This window comes from Mesitornis unicolor, unplaced genomic scaffold (assembly GCF_000695765.1).
Source record: "Mesitornis unicolor isolate BGI_N332 unplaced genomic scaffold, ASM69576v1 scaffold5846, whole genome shotgun sequence".
Classification (NCBI taxonomy): Eukaryota; Metazoa; Chordata; class Aves; order Mesitornithiformes; family Mesitornithidae; genus Mesitornis; species Mesitornis unicolor.
The window spans coordinates 13,126-39,487 of NW_010190153.1; the positions used below are offsets into that span (position 1 = coordinate 13,126).

The window sequence follows — 26,362 nt, forward strand, 5'->3', positions numbered from 1 at the left end:
TGGTCTTCTCTCACCAAATTCAATGCTACCTCAAGACAAGCCCTCTTTTGGAAGTTCGGCTGAATCGCAGTGAAGCTGCTAAAATTAACAGAGAAGAACTGCTGTGGTAGAGTTTTCCCCTTAGTTTCTTGGGAGTTTAAGACTGAAAGACATTACTGATGCCTCAACCAGAGGCTTCAAATTGTCTCTACAAGAACAAGACAAAACAAAATCCAACTAGAAGTTCCACTGAAGGTGCCTGGCAAAAAATTATCTCCATAAAACCATGTTTTGCTTCCAGTATTTTTGTATGCGTTGTGTTTGAGTTTATTCCCCTCATAAGGAAACAAAAGTATCAGTGTAAAAGCACAGCTGAGCTTTTAAGGTAGCACCAGGACACCTACACCCAAGTTGCTGTCTTGTTGCTGCTAGGCCTCTTTTTGATTCACATTCACAGAATCACTTCTTGTGCAAAACAAGCAGTCTAAGGAGAAAGAATGCCCTCCAAGTTCTAATAAAAATTGTAGAAAAGAATCCAAGATAGCCAACACTTTCCTCATCCCCAGAATTTATCTGCAGAGAGAGGGGGGCATCTGTGCGTAGACAGGATAGGCAAGCCTGACATTTAGGGAATCGTTGTGTTGGACAAGGGATGTCTGCTGGTAATGAAGAACCAAATCCTTAAGCGTGCTGTACAGATTATACGGTTCTGCGAACCCGTAACCTCTTGGAGTGCTGTAGATCACACAGTGTTTCACTTCTCCATCAGCTCTGCAAGGGAAGGAAACAGAAGAGCTTAACATCAAAGGACAAACCCGAAGTGACAGTCTATTAACAATTAACCAATGCAGCAACCCTGCCAGTCACTGCACTACATAATAGAGGACCCAGCAGATGCAAGTAGAGATTAATATAGTCTGAAGAAACTGCTTCAGGGCATGCCATTAAACACTCCTGCATAATAATCTTCATAAGAGGCCTCTTCTATCCCAGCAGAAGAATTCCCTACTGCACTGTTCTCCAAAATTTTCTTGGAGGAAAAAAAAAAGTCAAGAGCTTAACCAAGACAAGCACTTGCAGTCAGCTAAGACTTTGTGCTCAACTTATCTAGAAAGATACTAAGCAAAGAAGCCAAACCCCCAAAATTCTTAGGACCTACAGAGTATTTCATGAAATGCAGCACTGACATTCAGTGCCCGTTTTTTACTGTTAAGCATGGCATGGGTTCAAGTTGGTTCATTATCTGAAGTCATAGCAACTGAGTCCCTAACTTGGCAAAGCCGTTACTGTAACACAGTGTTTCCAAAGCTGCTAGAAAAACTTACCTGCCAGAAAGATGGAGTGTTGTGTAATCCCTGCACTGGAACCTATTACAGTCCAAGTCACAGGTAGGAACAGGTTATGTCATGTCATCCCTTTGCTAACTTGTAGTATGATACCAACCAAGTGAAAGTATCTGATGAACCCACCACTTCAGTGACTGCGACAGTGTCTTGAACATAACAGATACTACAACCTTCAGTTACCCTGAGGCAATACACCTTCACATATTCATTTCCGACTTGCTCTCAGAAGCAATTAACCTCACGTGAAATGAATCGGTGAAAGCCATTTTGCGCTCCAGAACAGGCTTGAAGGATTTTTAGATAATGGAATCAAAGTATTTCTGACCTCCATTACACCAGCATAAAATGAAGTGAAACAAGAGATCAATGCAAGGCTGTGTGAATGTCAAAAACTACTGATCACAAATAATGCCTCCTGAAGCACCGCCATTATCTTAACCATACAAGCAAAAGCATCTAGAGTTGACTGGGCCTGAAAATGAGAATGGAAGACGTTAAGAGCTTTACAGCCCTGTTTTTCTTCTTCCCATGCGTTCCTTGGCAAGGAAGAATATGAGACAATTTGGCCTTAATTTACTTATGACTGTAGAGCTTTGAGATGGGATACTTCAACATTTTTTACTAGCTACTGTGGTAACTGAAGAGACTGCTAGGACTACAGTTACTGCACATTCGAAGCACATTCTTGTCACAAAGCTTTGCTATGCTGGACTTCATGCAAACATGCAACATGTTCCAATGGGTAGGCCTAGGATAGGCCTGGCTTGTGTTCACCAAAATAAAGAGCTGTGGTAGAGATTTATGAATATAGCAGTTAGAACAAAAAGGAAAATAGACTTACACCACAGAACAGGCGTAACATCCTTTCTTGCTACTCTCTCGAATTAAAAATGCTCCATCAGGTTTCCCACAGAGCAAGTCTTCTGCTTGGATACGGTTGAGATCACCGACAAACCAAGTTTTCTCATCATGATGTGGCAGGTTTTCATCTTCTTCATTCACAAAGTATGTGCTGAAAGAGAGAATAAATTTGTTAACTTAACCAGTGGTCAGTAAAGCAGTTAATAAGCAGAGTCATTTATTTTTGGAGAAATCATTCAGAGAAATAGCAGAACACACCCAAATTGGGAGGTCAGGCTCCTAATAGACTCCTATTAAAGGATTCAACTTAAAACTTAATTGCTCCAACTTTGTTTAATCCTCAATGTTTCAGCAGAGTTGCTGCCTCATGACATAGTTCTCCTAGATAATTTCTCCCTTTTTCTGCAGTCCTTCCTTTTTCTACAGTCCTTACTATGAAACTGGTGTTTCGTATTACCAATCTCCACAAGAGGAAACATTTCTTAATGAAGAACACTTCAGTAAAATCCTATCTATAATGACACTTACTCATCAATATTTTCATTTTTGATCCCCAGCCAGTCGTTTATTCGCTTCTGTCTCACCCCTTTGTGATTGAGCCATCTGCCAGAAGAAGAGAACACATTAATACGTTACTTCAGAGTACATGCACGGGTTTTCCTACCGAGCAAGCTGAAGCTCAGACGCAATGCCCCACAAAGTAGTGTGGAGCTTAGTTTGTTCTCCAGTAGCAAAAGCCATAGAAAGATCACAGATTCCATAAGAGGACTTCCTTGCATCATCTTCTGAGATGCCTCCTTTACTGGACGCAGCAAAAAGGAGCCATGAAGGAACCTCTTAAATGGAGAAACGGGAGGGTAGAGCTGAGGAAGAAGTACTGTACTGTCTCTGCACAGTGCTGTCCAGAAAGGAAGCAGAATACAAATTGTGACAGCTGCCTGTGTCTCTTGGGAAAACAAAATGGATATTGCTACTGACTTCTTCTAACCTTCTAGCACCACCTTCTGAGGTAGTGTGTTCTGCCAGAATCCCAGTGCACCGAGTCCAGCCCAACAACATTAACAGCTGGGTAAGAAAGGTGTCGGTGACATCAAGGGTGGGTGCAAGCCACATCTGCCAAACTTAGCACAAGAAATACTAACCTCTGTTGTATTAGCAGGCACAGATTTTGTGTTTTATCTTATATGTTTTATTTACAGGAGTTGCAGAATGTGCATATAGTTGTGGCAGAGTCTTTAAGTAATAAAGTCATGAAGAGGCCAACCAATTACTCAGACATCCCATACCAGAGAGTGTAGCACCTTAGCACTCACAGGACTTTGGTTATGAAAAGAAAATCAAACTCACATTATCTCAATGGAAGCAGTCATTAATCAGGTTCATCAGAGACACTATTCTGAGGTAGAGGTCAGGCTTACTTACACAAGATACTGATCTCTGATTTTGCGGAGCTGAATTAGGTCAGGCTTGATACTATTCATTTTCTTATCAGTCTCCCTGTTGTCCAGAGCTTGTTTCTTCAAATCTTGTTCCAGGCGCATTTTACTATCATGGATCTCACCCAGGCGTGATTTTAATTTTTCATAGTTCATCATTATCCTGCAAACAAGTGTAATATTTGAGAGATAAAGTCAAACCAGTCTAGAAGGACTGAACCTTACCAGTAGCACTGATACAGGAGTATCACAAGAACTGTTATCTACCATAACAGTAACTCTTCCCTTTGACCATCCCGTCTTAACATGAAAATTACTGTAAGAGTGCCAGAAAAGACTTCCTATCAGAAGGCCTACCACCGTTTTGCATAGTTTGAACCTTCAGTTTACCTTAATATGTATTTTCTTCTAGCAGAGATGCAAGATCAAATTACCCCTAGGGAGGATAAGCTGGAACAGATTCCTCCTTCACTGTCAGAGTCACTTTTTGGTATATCAATTATGCAATCCCACCACAGGTATCAGTACTAGCAAGATTTCAAATGCAGACTTCAATTAGTGATCAAGATCTACCAGGAAGAAACACTGTGCCTTTGCTCAAGATTAGTTAGTTTGTAGGTTTGGTACAACTCCAGAAAACAACATATTTCCCCTGTTAACTGATTTGTGGTGCTTCACTTTGACTGAAATCACATAGAAAGACTGTTACATACAACTGTTTTCAGTCTAAAAATCTCTTTAAGGTTACCCTACCACGACTCGTAAAGCACTGTGTCAAGTTAGGCATTATACCTGGCATTTCTTCAAAGGTCCACATACAGATTTCTCTGCTATTTTCTTCACAGAAGGGCAATTTCAAATGAGGCCCTTACTGAATTTGTTAGATAACCACTATCCACTACCAGGTGGCAGCAATTAAATACTGATCTTCTTTGAAAGTTACTAAAACTGATCGTAACCTACGAGATTCACTAGATCTATGTCCATTTTGTAGTTTACAAGTAAAGATTTTTCTGAATTATACTCTGAGTAAATCCAAATAGAAGTGGGATAAGCAAATGCAAGTATTAATTCCTGATCCTCAGCATAGTATCTTGATTTACTGAATTTAAGAGAGAATAATTCAGAGATCTCCCACCTCTTCTGTCTACAATACAATTCCCTGACAGAAAAGGGCTTTACTGAAGGTTCAGACACCTTGAGAAAATACCGAGTTTACGAATTGTTTTATATGATGCAATATTATATGACAGAATTTCATGGAAGTGTCAATGCAGACACTGGTTCTTCCTTGTAAGCAAACATGACGCGAGAGCCTACCGTTCAATTTCTTTGTCATTCCCCTCCCTGCGAAATCGCTCGATGTATTCTTTGCTGTAGCGCTCCTGCGAGTGGCACTGCTCCTCAAATATCTTAATAGTTTCATTAAATGCTTCAATTGCAGTCCTCTTCATCTGAATTTCCTATGTGAGGAAAGAGGCCTTTGTTCATTATACAGATGACAATGCAAGACTTGATTATGTGCCCTAAATTGACTGAAAGGATGAACTTTTCTCCCCCCGCAAGTCAAAATTTGACTAAATTTAAAACTGATTAATCACATGTCTGACTAGAGAGAGAAGTACAGGGAAGACTTACTCCTTGTAAGTCTACCCTTCTCCATATGATGCTATTAGGCTGCAAACCTCTCAAATATTTTAGTCATATTTTCCATCTTAGTTTGCAGGAAGTCTGCCAGCAAACCTCCTCTGCATATATGAACTATCTTATTTTACAAGAAGCAGTCCAAATACTGTATTCACACTTCCTTAATGTATAATATCTGCATCCGATTTGAACGTGATTTCATAAAAAACCTGGGCAAGTCCCTCTTCAGTTCTCACTGCAGCGTACAGCAGCTGGAAACACTCAGCCAAGGAAGGAGTTTGCAGTGCAAGACTTGTAGATGATGGCCTTCTCCACCACTCTACCTTATACTAAGAAGCTCAGCTCCTCTTTCTTCCTTGCCCCACACCATACCTCTAGGACTACCAGCAACAAGTAATATTCACTGTTTCCATCACCTTTGAAACCACCTTGCTCTATTCCACAATTTACTCCTTTACATGAGTTTTCTTCTTGTATTTTCTGACCTTGGACTGCCTTTATCAGCCATAACAGGTCAAAATAATCTTTACTTTTTAAACAGACTCTCCAGATAGCTAAAGTAGAACCAACCTGTGATGTTCTGGTATATTCTTCATACAATTTGTCGTACTCTTTACTCTTCTCCTGATACTGAGCATGGTATTCTTGAAGCTTCTTACCTACTGCATCTATATTATCTTCTTTCACCAATTGATCCTGTACATACAAAAAGCTATTAAGTGTTCAAGCAAAGCAGCTTTTCCTTAAGAGTATTCATTTGTCCACTTGTGCACATTTGCATTTTACAGCTATTGACATCATTTTAATATTTTATTTATATTTTTATATTTGTATTTTTATACCGTATCTAAACCCCCCTTCCTCCATGCACAATGTTCCACAGTTTACTGTTCCTACAGACAGCAGGAACTGAAACTATGGGATAACAAGAACTATGGCAACATACTAAGCTTCCAAAAACACACTACAGCCTAGGTCAAGTTTTGCTATCTTCTCTGGGAGAAAGGAAGAAATTAACTCTTGGAATCTAGAGTTAAAGATCAGGTTATTTTTTTTCTAAAAAGCTCTGCAGTTTTTTCCTGAATGCAGGACAGCATCTTGGGCTACTGAGCAAAACTTTTAAAAATATTCTTGAAAAATTCAGGTGGCTATGCACAGAGAAGCTGCATGGCTCATACGTGCTCCAAGGGCAACACTGTCTAGAACAGTGACCTGAGGGGTCCACCAGGGTCTAAGGGGGGAAAAAAAGGCCTCTCAGAGAGGCTCAAATGTGCTGTATGTCAGGGTTTCATTTCTCTATTGACTGTTCAGGTGGAGACTGGAAACTTGATAAAATGAAGACACTTAAATGGCCAATTTGGAAGACTCATTACTACAAAGTGAGGACAAATGTGAAAACTCTTTTTTCAGTAAAAAAAAAAAATAAATCAGGCTTCACACATAGAAAACAAAGTTATGTACACATTTGCAATTTTTTTTCTTGTCTGCACTCAAAACTATTGGGGTCCAATGAAGATCTTACCTGCTGGTACCGGGACACTGGATACATCAACTTCACATCAAGCTTCGGGTTATACTGAGCAAGAGACTCATTGCGGTAGTGGTTAATCAGTTCCACAACTGAATTAAATGTCAGTGGATCAGAAAAGCCGTATTTTCCATCCCGATGATAGATCTTGATCAGTTTATTGTTGCCACCCTTCCTGTAAAGCAGCACAATCATTTAACAGTTTTACTGCGTACCTCCTATCCCTCTTCAACACTTAGGCTGCTAACAAAGACACCGGTGAGATTCCTGGGCAAGTGGCTTTGACACGACACTCTCACAGTGATTCTTCATATACTAGCAGATATTAGGTAGTTTAAGAGTCAGTACACACAGAACTATAATCAGATACTACTTGAACAGGAGCAAAGCCCAAAGTAAACCTCCTCCTATGCGTACATTCTGGAACCAGCTTATGGCGTTTAAAACCTAGATTTGCCAAAAGTTTTGCAAGGAGAAAGGAGGATACTGATGGCTGAGTAAAAGAGCCATATGAAAACCCAAACCTACAATTTCCTGTGATTTGGGGTCACTAATAGTATACAACTGCATATACATTTATACAGTGATTAACAAGTCTTTTGAGTTATGGATGCTAATACAGGATACATGAACCTAAACAAAATCCTTTGAGGATTACAAGATGACTGTAAGTTTAGGACTTTACATTATCCAGATTTATACATTCTAGAGGTTTCCACAAATGCAGAGCTTATTTCTTCCTTTTTTTTCCACCAGCAGACTGTTTAGGCAATATCCCGTCCTTCCTGCACTGTCAATTTTGGTCCTAAAGACATCCGCATTCAGCAAAATAACCAAGTCATGCCAAACCTTAGTGCACAAGCCGTGAACTTCAAGACAGAAGTTAAACTACACCGCTGGGGTCAAACCTGCCATTAAAACAACGGAATTTCACGGCAAGATCAAATATCTGCCATATCATAGTAACTCCCAAAGGTGTGCTACAGAGGCAGTGGCTTATGCACCTCGTCTGTTTGTCTCTAACAGCCGATCTCGGGAGGCCGGCAGCAGCAAGCGGCTGTGCAGGCTGGGCAAGGCCCCAGCAGCCAGTCACATGAGGTCTGCTGCCGAACTGCAGTAGACAGAGCTGGGGCAGCTCTGGGAAGTCTGCCACTTGCAGACAATTTTAATGAAGAAAGGAACATGGCTCCAATTCAGTATTTCCTAAACTTTAGATCGGAAAGCACAAGACACTCTTTTTACAAAGACACTGTGTTCAATTCTCCAGAGCTGCATGCTGATGAGATATTCAACACACTGCCATTAATCAAAGCTCTACTTTATAAAGACCTTTTACCTTAGCAGCTCTGAAACTATGAAGCACTACTGAGCGTCTCTCCTCGACTCCCACCTCATCCACACAGAGATCCTCACAGCAGTGTTGAGTGAGGGACAGGATTCCATGCACAGAACAGAACCGACTTACTAGACCTGGCTATTTATTTGCTCATTCTGTGATCTGCAGTACCTTTGGAAACATCTCCTAACTTGAGCCATGTCAGCTTTAAGGTACCACTGGTATAACAACCAGCTACTCAGTGTTTTACTATAGGGACTACAACTGCTCAGTGCTTACCGTAAGGTCAGAGTGTAGTCTCCCTGCATCTTGGTTGATGCATCGCGCACCAGGAATGTTCCATCTGGCATGTCTCTTAATTTGTCGTTTACTTCTTCCCTGGAGAATGGAAAGGAAGGCAAAATTAGAAGCGTTAAAGACACGATCATCTTTGCCACTGGTATCAATACTGGATGTGACACCAGCATGCGTAACGAGTTCAATCTTCAAAATACCAGGCAATCTTTCAGGCTCTCCGTTCTTTTAGGCCATCTAAAGCAAGTCTGAACTTGTGTAGTTATACCAAAAAAACAAAAGGCAGCTGCAGTCAACTGCCACTTTGGAAGAAGTCTCTGTTTAAGCAACAGTAGTGGCTGTGTCTCAGAGTTCACAAACTTTCCCTGTAATCTGCTCAGGTTTTAAAGTCCACATGGGAAATGGGTGTCCTTTGAGAAGCCAGTCCTGACCTCTTAAGAAATGGGCTCTAACACCACAGCTCAAAGGTGTGCAGAGTTTAGCACAGTTCTCTCAGTCTCTCAGGAAACTCATTACCAGCTTAACTCTGATCTTATTTACAGCAGTTTTAAACCACTGCAACCTTGCAAGTTTCAGTGCAACTTTTCCTTATTCACAACTGAAGCAAAAGGATACTCAGTCCAGAGCTTTAAACTTTAAGCTAAATCAAGAAATCTTTAAGTGAAAGTGAGTACCTGTAAATATTAAGAAAATTATTTCAGCTGAAGAGTTAAGTGTCTTGCCAGGTTGGACCATTTCACACAGATTACGTATCTCACTTTACAATGCTTCCTCACAAGTTTCTAGAAGCACTAAGCACTTTGTAAAACAATCATTTGGAAACTAAAGTTTATTAGATAGCCTCAACATTATCTAAGTGAGGTAGGAAGCCTACTTGAATCTTACAAAGAAAAATCAACAGCAGCTTTTTTGTTCAAATACTAAGGAACAAAAGTATTCTTACAAGATAACCTTAGGATTTTGCTACCTGAAAGCCATTCTGGAGGTAAAACTGACACCACACCTGTTAAGTGCCACATGAATATCTCCTTACTCCTTTCAGAACATTTTACAGATTGGACCCAGTTAACTCAAATGGCTTTCTCCTTCGTGAATGGATAGATATGATCTAGGAATTGGGCTTATGCCTACAAGTTGCACCCTGGAGCTCCTAACAAGTTTAACACAAGTCCTTGACTGAAGAACCTGGCTCCTGCTCTGACAGCCCAGTGCAGTCCATACCTGCTAGCTGTCAAATTAGGGTCATAAACAATTCCATCTTTCATGCATGTGTATCACATTTCAATCTAATAAAACCACTTCAATGTGATTTGTATGCTGTTAGCTCCTGCCATCATGTGCACTGTTAATTAAGGAACAAACTCACAGTCAATAAACTGATACCGATATCGAGCAGTTTTAAACAAACCCTGCCTAGTGGGTTCTGTGATCAGGTTTTGCCACTCTGCTTCGATTTAGAATTAACAGAAAAACACCACCGCTGAAGCCCTTCAAAAGCAAGATCTATGCAGGTTTGCTTCATAAAGATAAGGGCGGTACAATAAAGATATGAAAACTTTATTTCCCTTCTCAGAACTTCAGTGAACTACAGTGGCAAACACGCTGCTCTTGCCTTTATCTGGCAAAGAGTTTCAAAGTGTGATGTGCACGAGTTTCAGCAATTCCTCCTCACGCTCCCAGCACGCACACGTTTTCCCTTAGAGCTCCAAATTCTAGACTCTTCAGCAGTGCCTTAAGAGGGAAAGAAGTGACTGGACACTTCAGGTCTTTTATGCAATTAAGTATATTAAAAACTGGCACTTCATTTGCTGAACTAAATCCAAGCCATCTAATTTTCCAAATGCATAGAAAATACTTTCCTTAAGAGGCAAAACTTAATTTATTTGGTATGTGTCTGCATCATCTGCTTAGTAAAGCTGGTGATGGTCGGCATTTGTAGGAGCTGTTTTTATACCACCATGTAACAGAAATGAATACAGATACAATTTTAACCAAACATTAGAGAAACCAAGAATAAGAATGCAAATCCTTTTATCCTGAGCAAGCAACTGCATGCACCGCAGCACGATACGCTTACAAAACCTTATTAGCCAACACATCCAGAAGCACTTTTCTTTTGAATGCATTCCCTGCTTACTGCAGGGTTTGGACCAGATGATCTTTAAAGATGCCTTCCAACCCAATACAGTCTATGATTCTATGAATTAATTCTCTCGTTTTTAAAGACTTTGTGTATCTGGAAGAACTTAGAAACCCAAAATAACTGTCACCAAGACTGGCAATATCTGCACCAGAACAGTAACAAATTAAACACGAGTCCTGAATCCAGCTGAAGACTTGCACTGAGGTGTTTTGCCAGCTGCAGTCCTGAAGTATTTCTCTCCTGTAAAATGCTGCCTGAAACAGGCACGTTCTTTTTCTCTTAAAGTCTAAGACTCTTATTCTTTTTAAAAATAACATGTATTAATATATTCAAATTAAGGTATTTTAGTAGTATTGCATACCTTGAGATGTCCCCCCAGTACCACTCCGCTTCCTGCAGAGAGAAACTGGAATTGTCCTTCATTCCGTTTGTATTGACTGGAGTCATCGGTTTGGGGGGCTTTGGAGGAAGAGCTGAAAACGAAGAACAGATTAAGGAAAGGTAAATGAAATGTCACAGTGAAAAAGTGAGAGAAAAACACACAGCCTGAACTTAGGATTTCAAGCTCTCCTAAAATAAACGGAATTTGTAATTTTGAAGAGAATTTTGAACTCAACAACGGCACCGTGATCCTAGATTTCCTAGTGCCCAAACCAAACACACTCTCAAGGGAGGGGAAGCAGTATGAGGAAATGGGAGTTTCTGTTAAAAGGAAGACTGGCTCAGGCATGACTACAAGGGCAATCACCAAACCTCCAAACAAGTTACAAAGGTGCATTGTGCTTGAGAGCCACAGCCCGGAGAGCACTGTGCACCACCATGGAAAAAACTCCAGCTGCTGAGGCATCCCCAGTCCTTAAGGCAACCTGGAAGAGCGAACGAGCGGGCTCTTCTTCAGAGGGAAAAACACTGCTAGTGAGAGAAGTGGTGGCTGGGCAGTGGTGTATCCATCGCAGACCCAAGGTTCGTATTTCATACTAGATTTGTCATTGAGGCTCCCGTTAGGAACAAAAGCTATGGCTCTGAATACTACAGGACATGAGGTATCCAAGGAAGAGGATAAAGGAAGGGGGAATGGGACATTAGATCGTTGTTAGAGTGTCTGCACCGCGTTACACAACTGAAATGTTTACCACAGGAAAGGGGATGCTACAGATCCCACGAAGACAGGCAGAACTGCACGTCTGTAGGCCTAGTGGATATATGCCCAGAATGTCCCGAATTCAAGGCAAACAGGCTTTTACTTCTGTTCTCAAAACAGGTTACATGATGTAAGGGCATACAATGCACCGAAGCTCTCTCTATGTGGCCAGTTTTTGCTCAAACAACTTTATCACAGTCTTTCATGTAAGCCCTGTATCAGGAGCAATTCAGCAGCCACGGGCATGGTCATGTATTGGTAGAGACTTGTCTGTCAGCAGAAATACATGACACTGTTTTCTTTGAGAAAAATGTCTTGAGTGCTCTCCCCTACTTCGCAGAGTCCAAATGCTTTATCAAGAACACTACCACCAAAACTGAGCATTTTTCAGGCATTTCACAAGACAAGAACGTTTCACAGGGGCAGGTAATATTTTAATTCAGAGTAAGAAAGCAGCTACACACATCGATTTGCTGCTAGCACATTTTTAAGTCAGACCCTGAACATCTGCGCTCCCAGCCCTGCGCCCTAGCCATCAGATTACACAAGCATCAGCGAGCAGACCTGACACACGCTGACAACAGCCATCTTTCAGATGCACACAGTCCCAGCGCACAAGCAGAAACACCAATAAAGGAAGCAGTAAGAAAATTTTGATCTCTAGCTCCAGTGCGGAATGGCTTAACGCTGAGAGGTGTGCTGCTTGGCACCATCCCTCTGCTCACCTCCGAGCCACACCTCCCACATTAAAGAAGAGAAAACAGCCTTCCAACTGCGGTTCCAAATACCATTTCACGTTGAATATCCAACACAGTACCTTCACTGTTCTCAGACAAACCAGTAGATACTTTAATTGAGCCAATCTAAACTAAATGTGAACCTTGACCCAGACGTTTGCACCCTGGGGTTGCTGACCAAACACCTGATTCAGATAGCAGCATTCATTCTGTGGACCGAGCATTAAACCACAGCATACAGGTTCTTTTTATGGGGCGAGCTAGGAACTTTCAGGTGCATGCATATCCAGGGAGGCAATAGCAGGTCTTGTTATAAAAGGAAGGTGAAAACCTTTGCATTCAGTGAAGTAGCTTCCCGCTCACGAGGCTTTAATTACTCCTAGCTCAAGTACTACACTTGTTTGCACAGCACCTAAGTATTTGTACAAAGCACCATTGAGAGTAAGACACAGTTCTAACCTTACTTTGATTGAAGCTTCCAGGTCCATCCTACTTTTGCAGGGTCAGAGGGGCATATCCAGGCTAAACCTGCAGAACCAATTGTATTTACTGTGCCCTGTGCTGTTCCATCTCCTTCATTCAAAGTTCCCGAATTCAAAATCCCTCTTCCCCACCTCACATCTGGGCAGTGCTACCCTACACATCCAAGCAAGTGACAGGACAGATGCAGGGGCTCTGAGTCTCATCAGTGTCTGCACATGGCAGCAAACCCTGGTTCAGAAGAGCTGTAGATGTTCCGATCTGCTCCAGAATCTCTGCCGATTCTGAGCCACCAACAAGCACATGAAGATGCAGGTAAAACACACACAACAGCATGGAGAATTCTTAGAAAAATATACCAGCACCAGTAATTATTTCACTGGGTCTTCCAGGTTAAGGCTTGGACTTATAAAAAACTTCAAGGTATTTTAGTGTAAAAGCCTCTTTTACATTGGTAATAGGGGCTTTCCAGAAGAGGCTTTCAAGTATTCTCCAGAGTACTTGAATACTCCTCTAGTCCTCCTTGCAAGATTAAGCTGTGCTCCTTTATATACTGTGGAATTATTTAGCAGCTTTGTTAGGGCTCACTCCAAAGCACTGGGGGCAGAAAAGCAGACTAACAAAAACCAGAGAGGTAGGGAAGAGGAGTCTGGCATATGGACACATACATAGACATTACAGCAAGTGCTTTTACTACAGGTGGGGTTTTGTCCTTATTTCCCTTAACAGGTAGGTATCAGTTCTCACTGTCGGGGGTTGTCTGCAGAACTTCATTCTGCATGAGAAAACTGGAAGGAAATTCTTCCAGGGAGAAGAATAAGGCTTGGACCAGTTCCTGTAAAACCTGACTCATGGAAGCCAGTCCTTTTCACAACAGACTTTTGAAAAAAGTTTTATAATAGCATGCACATTTTAAGAATACAGAAGTATTTGCAAGGGTGGATCCTGTTTCCAGAGAGCTATGGATCTAATTCTTTACTTTCAATACTTTGAACTCTGAGTCACAATAGGTTTCCCTCTGTCTTGGATACAGACCAGGCCCTTGCTATTGCTTTACCCAGTAGATGAACATTCCCATCCCTCTCAGTGTTTCTTGGCTGCCCTCTCTGCCTGGTACGACTGTAGTCTGTACAAATGGAGAACTGCGCAGGTAGTTAAAGGCAGTTTAAACCCCACAGCCCAGAACCTGTGATGATACAAGAGGAGCATTTTGTAATAGCATGGCAAGTCTACTGTAACAGAGAAACATCCGCCCTACTGCTGTTCTCCTAACGCTGGCCCAATGGGTTGCTAGAAGAGACATCCTAAAATACTGTTTATTAGTACCTACACAATACTAACCACCCTGCCAGGAGAAACTCTGTGATATTTCTATGAGAAACTACAAAGAGCCTTAAAGAGTCTACAAATTTTTATTTAAAATTTTTAAAAACCCAGATGTATATACCTTACTTGATGCACATTAGAGAGCTAAAATCCTACAGTAAAGTAAAATAAAGCTGCCTTGAAGTCAACAGCAATGCTTTCAAGAGCAACGGTGTTTCTTTCCATGTCACTGCGTCCAATTCTGATCTAGCCACAGGCACAATCTTACTTTATCTCACAACAAGTTCTGATTAGAGTGAATGATCCTGATGGTTTCTTGCCTCCTTTTTCCTGGGAGAAAAAGAACATTGATCTCAAGTGAATAACAGCACAGTGGATCTATCTGTTCTAATAAAGAACTTGCTCTTAGCACCAGATACACAAGCATCCTTCTCCTACCATGTGTCTAGGACAGCTTTACGGCACAGATCTTTCCAAAACTCAAAAGGCAACAGCTCAGCTGGACCCTTCCACTCCAGCATGACTGCATTCCCAAGATCAGGTTCAGCCCTCGGTGACTGCCTGGCACACAGCAATGAGAGCAGACTGGCTTTCCCTCACACCCTAGCAGGCATGTCCGGTTCTTCTTTCTTTAGCTAGTCTAGCCCCCAATTTCTAGCTTCCCCAAGCAGCCTAGCTCGAGCTAAATCCCAATCCCAGATCAGTGTCACTTCGGAAGGGGGAAATAAAAAAGAGCTGGCGATGGAGCGGGGGCGGCGGCAGCCAATGCGGGCCAGGCCTGGGATCGGATGTTGCTGACGTCAGGGCCCGGCAGGCTGCCGTGCGGCTCCAGCAGGTAGCTCCAGCCGAGCTGCTCTGCAGAGCTGCAGCACAGGTCCTCAGAGAGAAAAGCCTATTGATTAGCCTTTGCCAAGGTAATTTTTCTGATGCTTTCTTGACTGCGTACAATTGCTTTCTAAAAAGGCTACTCAAGATTTAAGTGACAAGATTCCCTGAAATCCAAACCACCTCCGACACCAAGACAACCAAGAAAGCTGGCAAGTGTGTGAAGTTTAGCACTGTTGTCTTTTTTTTTTAAATTAAGGTCCCTTGTAGAAAATAGTGGGCTCTATTAATCCTGAATTTAACTTCAAAGTACACCATGACTTCCATGAGATGCACTTCTCCCAGCCAGATTTTGAACCAAAAACTTCACGAGGTTACGTGATCTAGAAGTCATGGAGCCCCTATGTGTGAGGGTCTTCAATGGCACTAATTCAGGAGGAGTGAAGAAAAGAATTCTTTGGGTCTCCAAGAGCTACATTCCACATGGCATCCAGTCAAGCAGCCAGTTTGTTCTCTGGTTGCACTGTTTGTGTACAAGATAAACCTGGCAGTTAATTAAACTCTAATTTGTAATTTTAAGGCACATGCCACTTAGTCTAAGAATGGCTCCATAACGTATTTCTTCTAGTATTTTCCAAGAGCTGCAGGCTAGATACTTAAAAGCATAGCAGGTTTAAATGCAGTACTAACTCTATCTTACTATTACAAATAATTACAACTAACAACTACTCTGAAAGTAAACTGTAAGTCACTCAGCACCTCCCTGAGCTTGTTTACTAGCCTTCCTTCTGATGCTCTCAATCTGCTCTCCCTCCATCCTGTGACAAGCAGAAAACAGATCAGAGCATTTCTGAACTAGTTATTCCCCCTTCAAAAAGGCTGACGTACAGTAGATATCCTACAAACTGTAATATAAAGCTCTAGAAAGTGTCATTGCTATGGAAACATGCAAGTAATCCACAGTTAGGCCAGCTAACATTTTAATGACACAGTCCTTAAGGACAGAAGGGTTTTCCCTGTGGAGGTATAGATGAGGACTTGGAATGAAAATGAAGGCTAGCTTTTTTTTTTGTTAATAAAAAAATCCACCCAATCTTTAACTACTCTCTGTAGCCTTACTCCATTTCTCAAACACTTTTCTCTATTTCTTTAATGCCTCCAAGGCGAAGCCTCAAAATCTCTCTCTGCCTCAGCAGTCCTGTGCTTGTCACTGCTGCACGAGATCCCCTCAAGACACTAGAGAAAAGAGCAGCCACCGAACAAAGGTGCTTTTTGCACATAATTTCAGAGGAATCGTGTCCTGTGCGTGCAGGCCAAAGCAACAAGGCACCGTGGTTTTGCAGAGCTTTTCCAGCTGACAAAGAGGAGGGTCCTGCACACCTGCTGACAGCAGGTCATTCCTCACCACTGGCAGGTAAGTTATCTTGGCAGCTCCACATCTCCGCTCCTCAGTTCTCTTGCCAAGCCCCGTTTTGCAAAGTACCGAGCACCGATGCCCTTCGAAGCTGCCCTTTCTCAGAGGGCAGCTAACACGCACCAAGAGCTCCTCCAGGGACAGAGGAGGAAGCGACTCGATCGCATTATTGCCGGCCACAGAACCTCAGGCATGCTCATATTTTCTGCCCTCCTCCCCCAAAACAGGCGAGATGCCAAGGAGTAAGACATTCAAAGAACTGAAGTCTTTCAATATCTCGTTACAGAAAACAGCAGACAAACTGGCGGAAAGCCAGGCAGCCTTCCAATGAAAACACTCCCATTATAGCTCGGCTTGTGTTTCTATAAACTTTCATAAAACCCAACACCTTTAAGAAATATTTCAGTTTTGATTAATTGGCTTTTTTGATAAAAATCTGTTTTGTTTGAAAACTCCCCAGCTATCCGGTCCTCTCCTACACCTCCCAACCACTGTTTCACCTCCTAGAGCCTGCCAGACTTCTGCTGCGCTCTGTTCTTCACAAGCACCCACAGCTACCGCACAGGTTAAAAGATTATCTGCTGTGGGACACCTGCAGAACGGAGCACAACAACCGTGTGTGAAGAGGCTGGCTCAAATCCAGAATGCTTTGGGGCATTTCACAAGCGCCCCTCAGTATTTTGCAAAGCTTGTTACTTCATGAGCTCAGAGGGAAGAAATGGAAGATGCTAGCTACTAGGTAAATGCCACTGGGATCTTCTGACTTCTGTACTATAAAGAAACGCGGCATCTTCTCTTCATTCCGGCCTTCGCATGAAGTTGCAACGCCAAAAAACAGCCAACTTCCCAATTATTTTCACTGCTTGACGAAAAACGTTTTTCTGTTTAACCACAGCATAGCAGCTGCAAAGCTGCAGCAGCGTCAGGGCTGAGACGGCTGTCCTAAAGTTAACATGAGAAGGACGAGAAGGACAAGCCCTCTTTTACTTACCAAGCATTATTAGCACACATTAACACGCTGGATATCAAAACAATAACAATACTTTAGAAGTTTTTCCATGTTTTATCACTCAGAAGCACCAATTACCCAGCATCAGATGCACAGCTCACTTTAGGAAGGAACAGCTTTATCTCCTAGCCTGGCTTTTACCAACTCTCTGGATGAAAAGTCAGGGGCAGACATTTTACTGGCCCCGAAAAACTGAAGTGTTTGATAAGACCAATTGTATTTTACAGTATGCAATGTCCTATATAGTCTAGAAGACTATAGGATAAAAATAGACAAAGATGGAAGGAGCAGGCAGATTCTCCTTTTCACTCACTAACTAAGCCATTCTTCATCTGTCTTCACAGAAGAAATACCACAGTGTCCTTCCTACCTCTCCTCAGGTAGAGTCTTCGAACAACTCTTCGGCCAATACATGGAGATACATTTTTTGGGTAAGAGTAAGAAAAGGACAAAATTTAGCATAAGCACAGAGCTACAGTGATCAAAAACTAAGAACCAGCTTTTCATTGCAGAAGACTGAGAATGAAGTCAGGCCTGAGCAGTGACACACTGCGGTTAGGAGACCCAGCAAAGCCAAAAGAAAAAGCCATTTTGAATAAAAACAGCCGAGGGCTGTTTTCCCCAGACATTTCAAAGACTAACCATCCACCCAGACATCAGGTACAAACCTCACAGGAGAATAAATTCATGGAAATAACAGGCACTACTGAGAAGTCTACTGCACAAGAGCCTACTTAAAAATAACAATACATCTGTAAATACGAGACTTTTGCTGCTCTAAGCAGCATTTTATTTCAGCTTACCACTAGCTCAGACCTTTCAGAGCAGCATGTAAAATTGTTCCTCACACAGTACCTGTCTCTGTGCTATGTCAAACTAATTTCTAGTTACCAAAGTAGAAATATTTCAACACCACCTAAATTGCTAACAGGGTGCCATCTAAACCAAGATCAAAAAGTGCATTTTAAATCAACACTCCAGAAGAAATTTGAAGTTCAAAAAAGTATTCACAGGAAAAGTGTTGTGTCACACCATCTTTTCTAAGAACCTTGATCTTGAAGGAAGTCCCTCCAAGGCCGAAGTCCCAATCCATGCAGTCCTATGCAGTGCCCTCAGCAGAAGCCCAGTTTCACAGCAGGCATGGAGTTGTCCAGCTGGGCTCAGACTGCACACCCATCACTTGTGCTGAGATCTCAAAGTGGAACAACAGAAAATTTATTCAATCTCCTCAGTCAAGTACACTGTGATCTTCAAAACATTTCAACGAACTCCATTTCACAGCAGCAGCTTCACTTTTTTCACTCTCCTAAAACTATCAGTGAGACTATACTGTAACCGTCAAACCAGAAAGGATCTTGAACAGCCATCTTGTTGATTCCTCGTATCCTTCAAGAGATTGCTTCTGGAGACAGGAGATGAATCAGAGCAAAGATGCCACAAAACCCAACACTTCTGATCTGATGCTTGGGAGCCATTCCTTGGAGAGCCAACATCTAGATTCCTATGGTGTTCCCAAGATGACTCTACAGGGCAGCGCACCATGAGTACAGAGAGCCTGAGAAAGTTAACTGCCATGTTCAAATGTGGGCTGTACAGACAACGGACCTGACGAACACAACATTGTCGATGAACTTCTCATCCATCTCACCTCTGTAAGGTTCTCGTGGTGCAGGTGTTGGAGTGCAAGCCTACTGCCCGCACTCAAAGAGCAAACCTGTGTTCCCTCATTACAGCAACTTTTCTCTTGCTCCGCTGCAGCAGGTTTCGAGGCATTTTGTTTGGGTTTTTTGAGGGGACAAATGCAAGGAAGGACAGAATTTCTCCAAAGGCAAAGATGATTATGTGCAGCATCAGACTTTAGGGACTACGGAGGCTGAAATTTAGGATAAGGTAAAAACCCTGCAAAAACGGCTTCTGTGGATTTTTTGCTTTCATGGGGAAGAGGAGGAAAGTAACAGAGTTGGTAGTAGCTCATAGAAGGAAATGGGAGGTTTGTGTTTGGAGGAAGAAAACTGACCTGAAGTACAAGAGTCCTGATGTGACAGCAAACCAAACCTCAAGTTATTCTGAGCGAAAGAAGAAGGGGATACAGATTGATGATTTTTGATTTGTCCAAACACACAAGTTTTTGTGCTGAGAAACACGACATTTTCCAAGCCTTTCCTAAATAACTGTGCATCAGCTTCTGGGATATTTGATTTTAGAAGAAGTAACATTCCTATGAACTATCATTAAAATAATATTTTTCCAGTTCACAAAAACTGGTAGAGAGTCTGGGCGAATGCTTGAAGCAGCCAAAGGCTGAAGCAGTTGGAGTATTTCATCTCCTTTTTCAAAAAGCACTGGATGGAGGGGAGCCATCTCGAGTGTGCTGTCAGACTCAGAGCCAGAGGAGAACCTGGATCCTGTACAGCCACAGCAAAGCTTCAGAGCGCGCTGTGCTTCAGCACCAGGATTCACCAGGCAGGGCCCAGCAAGGCACCTGAGCTCTGTTTATGGCAGAGCTACAACAGGCACCGCTTGCACTCCGCTTCTTTTGAACTGTATGAATTCTGATAAAGCTCCCTGTGTATAGCCACTTTTCTTCAGAACCAGAAGAACTTACAACACTGGAATGTATTTACTGAAACACTGCAAAGTCTTTGTCCGTTGAGCAGAGGGCACAGCAAAGATGAAGGACAATGAAAATCTCTTCTGAAGAGGTAAGATCCACTCACATTGTTTGGGAACCTGGCACAGCTCACATGCTGTAGCATAGAAGGGAACTGCAAATTCCTGCTTACTTAGCTATTGTGCAAATTTTAACCTGTCAGAAGAAATGAGATAAAAAGCAAAAGGAAAAAAAAGAAAATCTGACTCATTTCCATAGGGGCATTCAGTACATGAGCAGAGACTGTTCTTTAAGCATTACTCAGCAACCTACTTTACAAAAACGAGTGTCCAAAAAACTAGAATGCACCTATTGCTTTAACGAGGCCAAAGTTTTACAGCAACCTGTTTCAACACAGTTAATAGTCTGACAATAATAAAGCCTAAGCCTTAAAACATACAGGGAATGTTGATAAAAGTATTCTTTATGCTGCTCTTTCCAGTGTTCTCTAGTTCTTTGCCCAAAAAGTGACTCAATAAATAACCAACATGAGATGATGTAAGGCACCCAACTGCTTTTAATACTGGGCACAGATACGTATGACCAGCTATGTCTGTTTTCCCAAGCTGCAGAGCAAAGATAAGCCCGAATAGCTTCATTCTGGAATAAGATATCACAGGCAATGGCAAAGACAGAAGTTCACTCTGCTGCTGTGAAAACAGTATTCCCCAAAGGAAATCCCAAGAAGTCTTCTCCTTTTAAAAAGGTGAAGCAGAAGAAAGCAGCACAGTGATGAACTCCTGTCAGATACAGGCATCACGCAATACACAAAATTGTTTGGAACAACAATTACAGAAATAACCTTTGCTGCAGGTTTTGCCTTCAGACACGTGGTGAAGAGCTTGGTATCTTTTCAGAACATTCTCCCGTGTTTCAGTTTGTATAAACTTACAGCTTTACAGAACACAGAGCTGAACAACTCTCTCCAGCAAGCTTTTCCCCCCCAGCTATTTCTACATCATCTGAAAGCCCAATGATAAACAAAAATGTCAGCCTTTAAAGCAGGCTCTCCCATCTCAAGCAAAACATCATTGCACTTCACATTAACACTATTTTTTGTGTTCATGTATGTAATTGAAAGCTGATGAGTGATATTCTTGAACAGTTAAGAGTCATCAAAATGAAAACCAAATGCAAGGAATGCAAAAGCAAGCCTGAAAATGCAATCAGAAATAAGAAAATGGTTACAGCACTCATCAAATGAAAAGGCCACTACAGAAATCTAGGTGTAACAAGAACAGAACACAAACATTGCACATCACTGTCCTCACAGGAGATCAGACTCCAAACCATTTTTGAGGATGTGCAGACGACAAGTGACCGAGAGCCTTATTTATTCCCTGCTCTATCCCAAAACAGTCTGCGAAAACTTCCCCTCTGTAACAAGGAAACTCTCAGCCCCCAACATCTGCTTTTTTGGAATCGTGACTTTCAGCAAGACTGAAATCTGCAGAGACAGTCGCTGCTGCAGTGCTGCTGTCTTAATTACGTGCACTAGTAGAACAACTGCTTTTCTAAAGATGTGCAAGAGCAGAACTTGTCTTTGATAAGCTCCGAGAGTCAGCTCAGATAAGCTGAAGGACAATACTGACAATGCTATTAAAATTTGCACCTGTTCTCCCACTGGAAAACTAGTCAGGCATAGCCACACAGCGTTCACCTACATCTGGCTACTGCAGACGACAAACCCCGTTTGAGAAGCCACATTCAGTTTCCACTATAACATGGATAATGATAGAGTACGACTGGTTTCTGAATAAACACTGCCCTTGAAATCAGAACCCTGTGTTTTCCAAATTACAATTATAGTATCGTTCCCCTAAAACAAGGGTTGTCAAATTATATATGAGAAGAAAATAGAAACTGTAATGAATAAATACACTTTTTTTCCCTTAAATACTTGTCTCACTCATCGAATGGCAGTGCTGCTATGGCAAAGTAGACTGAACTATGCAGCCTACAGATTATTGCTGCTCTCCCCCCTCACCTTCATGATTAAAGGATTTTGAAACAGCAGCATTGTTAAAGCTGGTCTGAGCACAAGGCAAGGAAGAGTGATATTCTTGAAAAAGATGGTTGGATCAAGTTCTAAAGAGTCAGTCATATTTGGGCCTAACAGGCGTCGGTAAGGTAACTTTCCTTTAGCTTTAGGACAAACACTTGTTCTGTTATCTGCTCACAGATGGACAGAGCCCATCCAGCAGTAGGAAGCCTACTTTAAACTTGTGGTTTTCTTCATAAGCCACACAAACGAAACTAACCTCTAACTTGTAGTTGAGCCAAGTATCTTTGCTGGCATCTGTGTCTGAAATCCCAGCAGAATACTCTCAGTGATTTTCATCCAACTGTGACAAAACGTATTCAGTGATTACACATTTTATCATCAACACAACTGATAACATATCCCAGATCTAAAGAGGGAAAGACTTCACTTAGTCCTACTTAATAGGACCAAGGTAATACAGAGGTAGTTATGCTTTAGGTACTCTAGTAACTTTCATAGTCAATTCAACATTCTCTGTTCAAAAACTTAACTTATGGCAGTGACAACTTCTTCAGACCTGAACAGATGTCATTAAATAACTAAATTCAACCCAGTAACCTATTTCCTTGTCTTTTCACACAGCAAGACCCACAGCAAGAACAAACATGAACCCCTGACAGCCAGTTTCCTAATCCCAGAGCCAGCATATGATGCTGCTATGGCCATAATACTTTAATTCTGATTAAAGTATAGAAGCTACTATGTTAACTATATGCAACTGATGGTTCCAGTTTTGTCTTTAGACACTGACAGTTATTTAGTTGTACCCAATATTACCTGCCACATACAGATGATCCTACCTTATGCCAGCAATACATTTTATTACACCAAAAGACATGCAAGTAGAAGGAAGAAGCCCTAGGTAGCAGGAGTCACCCTGCTGGCTGTCACCACTGCTGCTGCTGCAGTCGTCCTGCTCCAAGGCGTGCTTTGTGAGGCTGGCAGAACTGAATCCCTGGTCCCACTCCTGTGTTCAGGATGGATTAAAAGCTAGCAGAAAGCTAGTAATCTCCTGTTGCCTGGCTCTGCCTCTGCTGGAGTTTGGGAAAATTCATGTGTGAGAGGCATCAACTTCATTATTAGTTTTGAACTTTTGAGCAAGCCTTCTGGCAGAGAGGCTTCAGGACCTGCTCTGAGCATCCATTTACACCTACAGCCCTGGGCAGAAAACACGAGCACGCTGATAAGCTGGTGCAGGTGCACTGAGGCCTGACAGAAGCCACGGCTGTGCTGCAGGCTGCCTGCCATCACAGGATTTTATTTCTGCGTTATTACCGGGCAACACTAAGGTGGGTATTAAGACAGCCTGCCAAGATAAACTGAAGGCCTGCTGGCCCTTAACAAGAAACAGTATCCTCACCCTTGACTTAGAGGTTATAGGTGACACTGCACATTACGTTCACCTTGCTTTTGTCTTCTGCCTGAAGTTTAGATGCACTAAAATGTAATCAAGAGCAGTCGTGCGTGATTTGAGACACTTGGCTCCCGGTATCAGTCGATGCTCGGTACTGCAGCATAAAGACCAACGAGGGATCTCTTCGTGCAAGTTCTGCGAACAAAAGACAGCGCTGCCTCCTTTGGCAGCAGGAACACTCACTGCATATTGTTAGTTTGTGCGCCGCTGAGAAAACATATTGCCACCATTCAGCTGCTCAGGAACTCCAGCCACCGCGCGGGGGAATGCTGTCCTGAAAACCTGCACAAATTTGTGTTGGAAGTGGGCCAAATGGAGCTGTGGTTGTTACCGGGTGCAAAATGCAGTGACTTTATCCCGAGGCACGCCGAGTTTTTAAGCCTTCCAAATGAATTCCTCCACACTCCCCTTAGGGATGACCTATCGTCCCAGATCAGAAAACACTTTTCTACCCCATCTCTGGGCAAGAAAAAGCAGACCACCTCTGCACCGTTCTCTCCTTCCCCCTGCAATTTAAGGGTTATAGTCCCATGAAATCAGGGCATACACATGGGGATCATACAATGCATCATTCCAGCGCTGGCTTTTCTACTTTAAAAATATGAAAGATAAAGTTACCGAATGCTTCAGGGATCAGCATGTAACATTAAATCCCTTCGCTAACTGGTGTTTGGACTATACAAAGCTTTGATCCCTGACAATAAGGCTTCAGCGATGGAAATATTGGCATTAATAATGACAGAAGTGCTGCTGCTTTAACATAAACTTCCTAAGACTGCACGGTCAAATTCCTGCAGAAATATTAGAAAGTTGTTTTCTGACTGGCTTAGTTAGGCCAGCCCCTTTTAGCAGCCTCCTTGCACTAAGCTGTTCAAGGGGCTTTAATTTTTATTTAAAAAAAAACTTCACACCAATTATTTTACATCACCTACAGCGCAACTCAGGCATTTGTTCATTTGATATGAGCAAATACAAATACTAACCTCATAAACAGCTAAAGTAAAAAGCATTTACAAGAAAGATATCCTTTGAAATTCACAGAAGCAAACAGATTTGACTGAACTTTATGCTTTCAGGAGTAACATCTAAAACCAGGCAGTGTCAGCTATGCAAGAATTTAACGAGCAGTGGCCAGTATTGTGCATCTGAGAGATCTGTCCAATTCTTAAAGTGTCAGTTACCAGAGGAAGTGAGTGAGGGTCCTTGAGATCCAAAAACCTCAGGATGATCACCTCCTCCTCTTTTAATTAAAGTACCCCATCTCTATGGAGAGAAAAACAGAGCTCACTCTGCTGAAACAAAGAGACTAAACCATACTTGGAGATACAAGCCACAATCCAAGCACAGATTGAGAAGTACATTTTGAAAGTCTAACAGTACAGGCCACACTGAAGATACCACTTTGAAGTACTCATTCACTATCAATTTTTCTGCCAGCTAAGATTTTTTTGGTGCATATTTTACTGTACCTTCAGGCTGCACAGATTAGAGACCTGAGAACATAAAAGGCCCTTCCATTACCTTTCTGCTCTCAGCCTGTTAGACTCTTACAGGTATAGATACAGTTTCACCAGTACCCATTTATTCTTGCTTTAATTCATTACCAAAGAAACACTCAACCTCTTCTCCTTGTAAGCCTTCCCTCACTCTTCAGACACAAAAGAAACTTTCTGTCCCATCTGAAAACTTCAGGCAAGTGAGGGACAACACATTTCTCCATTTTCAGCACTGGCAATCCATGGGAAAAAAAAAAGGTTGTATCAAATCCTTTTGAACAAGGTTATTAAGCGCTATCAAAGTAACAGTGCCTCCAGGGATGGATTCCAGCCTGTTCCCAAGTATTATCCCCCCAGCACGGAAACCCAGCGACAACACACACCTCATCTGTCAATGCTGGAAGAGAGCAGGCGAGAAAAGGGTCTGTAAAAGCGATTAAACTGGAACTGAATGGAGGTAGGTAAATCACTACCATCAAAGTGTTACAGGCGCATAAAGGCACACAGGTGAAGAGGCTAATAAAAATGCTCCTCTCGAAGTGAATACAGCCGAAATATACGGCTTTCAATAAAGTCTTAAAAAAAGGAGACTCGGGAGAGGGGGCTACAGGCTGTTCTGCTCTTGCCTCCTTCCACCTCCCAAAAGGCACCATAAATCGCAGTTATCCTCCCACACCACCCCCCAAAAAAACAGTATTAAAATACTTTTGCCCAAGACTTGGGTTCAAGTCCCTGGAAAGTTTATGCAAAGTTTAAATATATATTTTTTTGTTTTGTTTTCCTTCCCCCTCTGCAGATTCCCCCTCCTTTTTCAAACGGGAAAAGTCTGAAAGGAGCAGGGAGGGCTGGCAGGGGAAGAGAAGGCAGGAATGAAAGGCGGCCCCGACCCGCTGCGAAGGGTGCGCTGGCGGGCACCCCGGCTTCGGCTCCCTACCTGGAGGGTCCATTTCAATGTAAAATATCAGCTCAGTGGAATAGGGCATCATCACTTCCCTCCAGTCCGTGTCATCGCGGTCCACATCCCACACGGTGTTGTACATCGCGACAGTCAAGTCCCGGCAGGTTTGTAAAGAAGAGACTGGCTTTCTCGGCTTTTAATGGAGGGGGGGGAAAAAGGGGGAGGAGGGGGGCGCCGAGAAGAATCCACCCCGCTCTAAAATAACACTTCTAGCAAAAAAAAGAGATTTTTTTAAAAATCGCAAAATCTAACTTAATTAAAAAACCCCCACCACACAAGCTTCCTCAGCAGCCGCCCT

The 26,362-nt window shown here is 42.3% G+C and overlaps 1 protein-coding gene across 1 annotated transcript; it reads right to left on the bottom strand.

Annotated features, from left to right (window-relative positions):
• PIK3R3 (phosphoinositide-3-kinase, regulatory subunit 3 (gamma)) lies at positions 1 to 26,220 on the bottom strand. The gene is made up of 10 exons (XM_010186308.1): positions 26,041 to 26,220; positions 10,932 to 11,043; positions 8,413 to 8,511; positions 6,792 to 6,972; positions 5,840 to 5,965; positions 4,943 to 5,085; positions 3,609 to 3,785; positions 2,715 to 2,789; positions 2,167 to 2,337; positions 1 to 750 (listed from the first exon to the last, which is right to left on the bottom strand). Exons 1-10 carry the CDS (start codon positions 26,144 to 26,146, stop codon positions 549 to 551), a joined length of 1,392 nt encoding a protein of 463 aa, XP_010184610.1. The 5' UTR covers positions 26,147 to 26,220; the 3' UTR covers positions 1 to 548.
• Between the last annotated feature and the right edge of the window lie 142 nt (positions 26,221 to 26,362).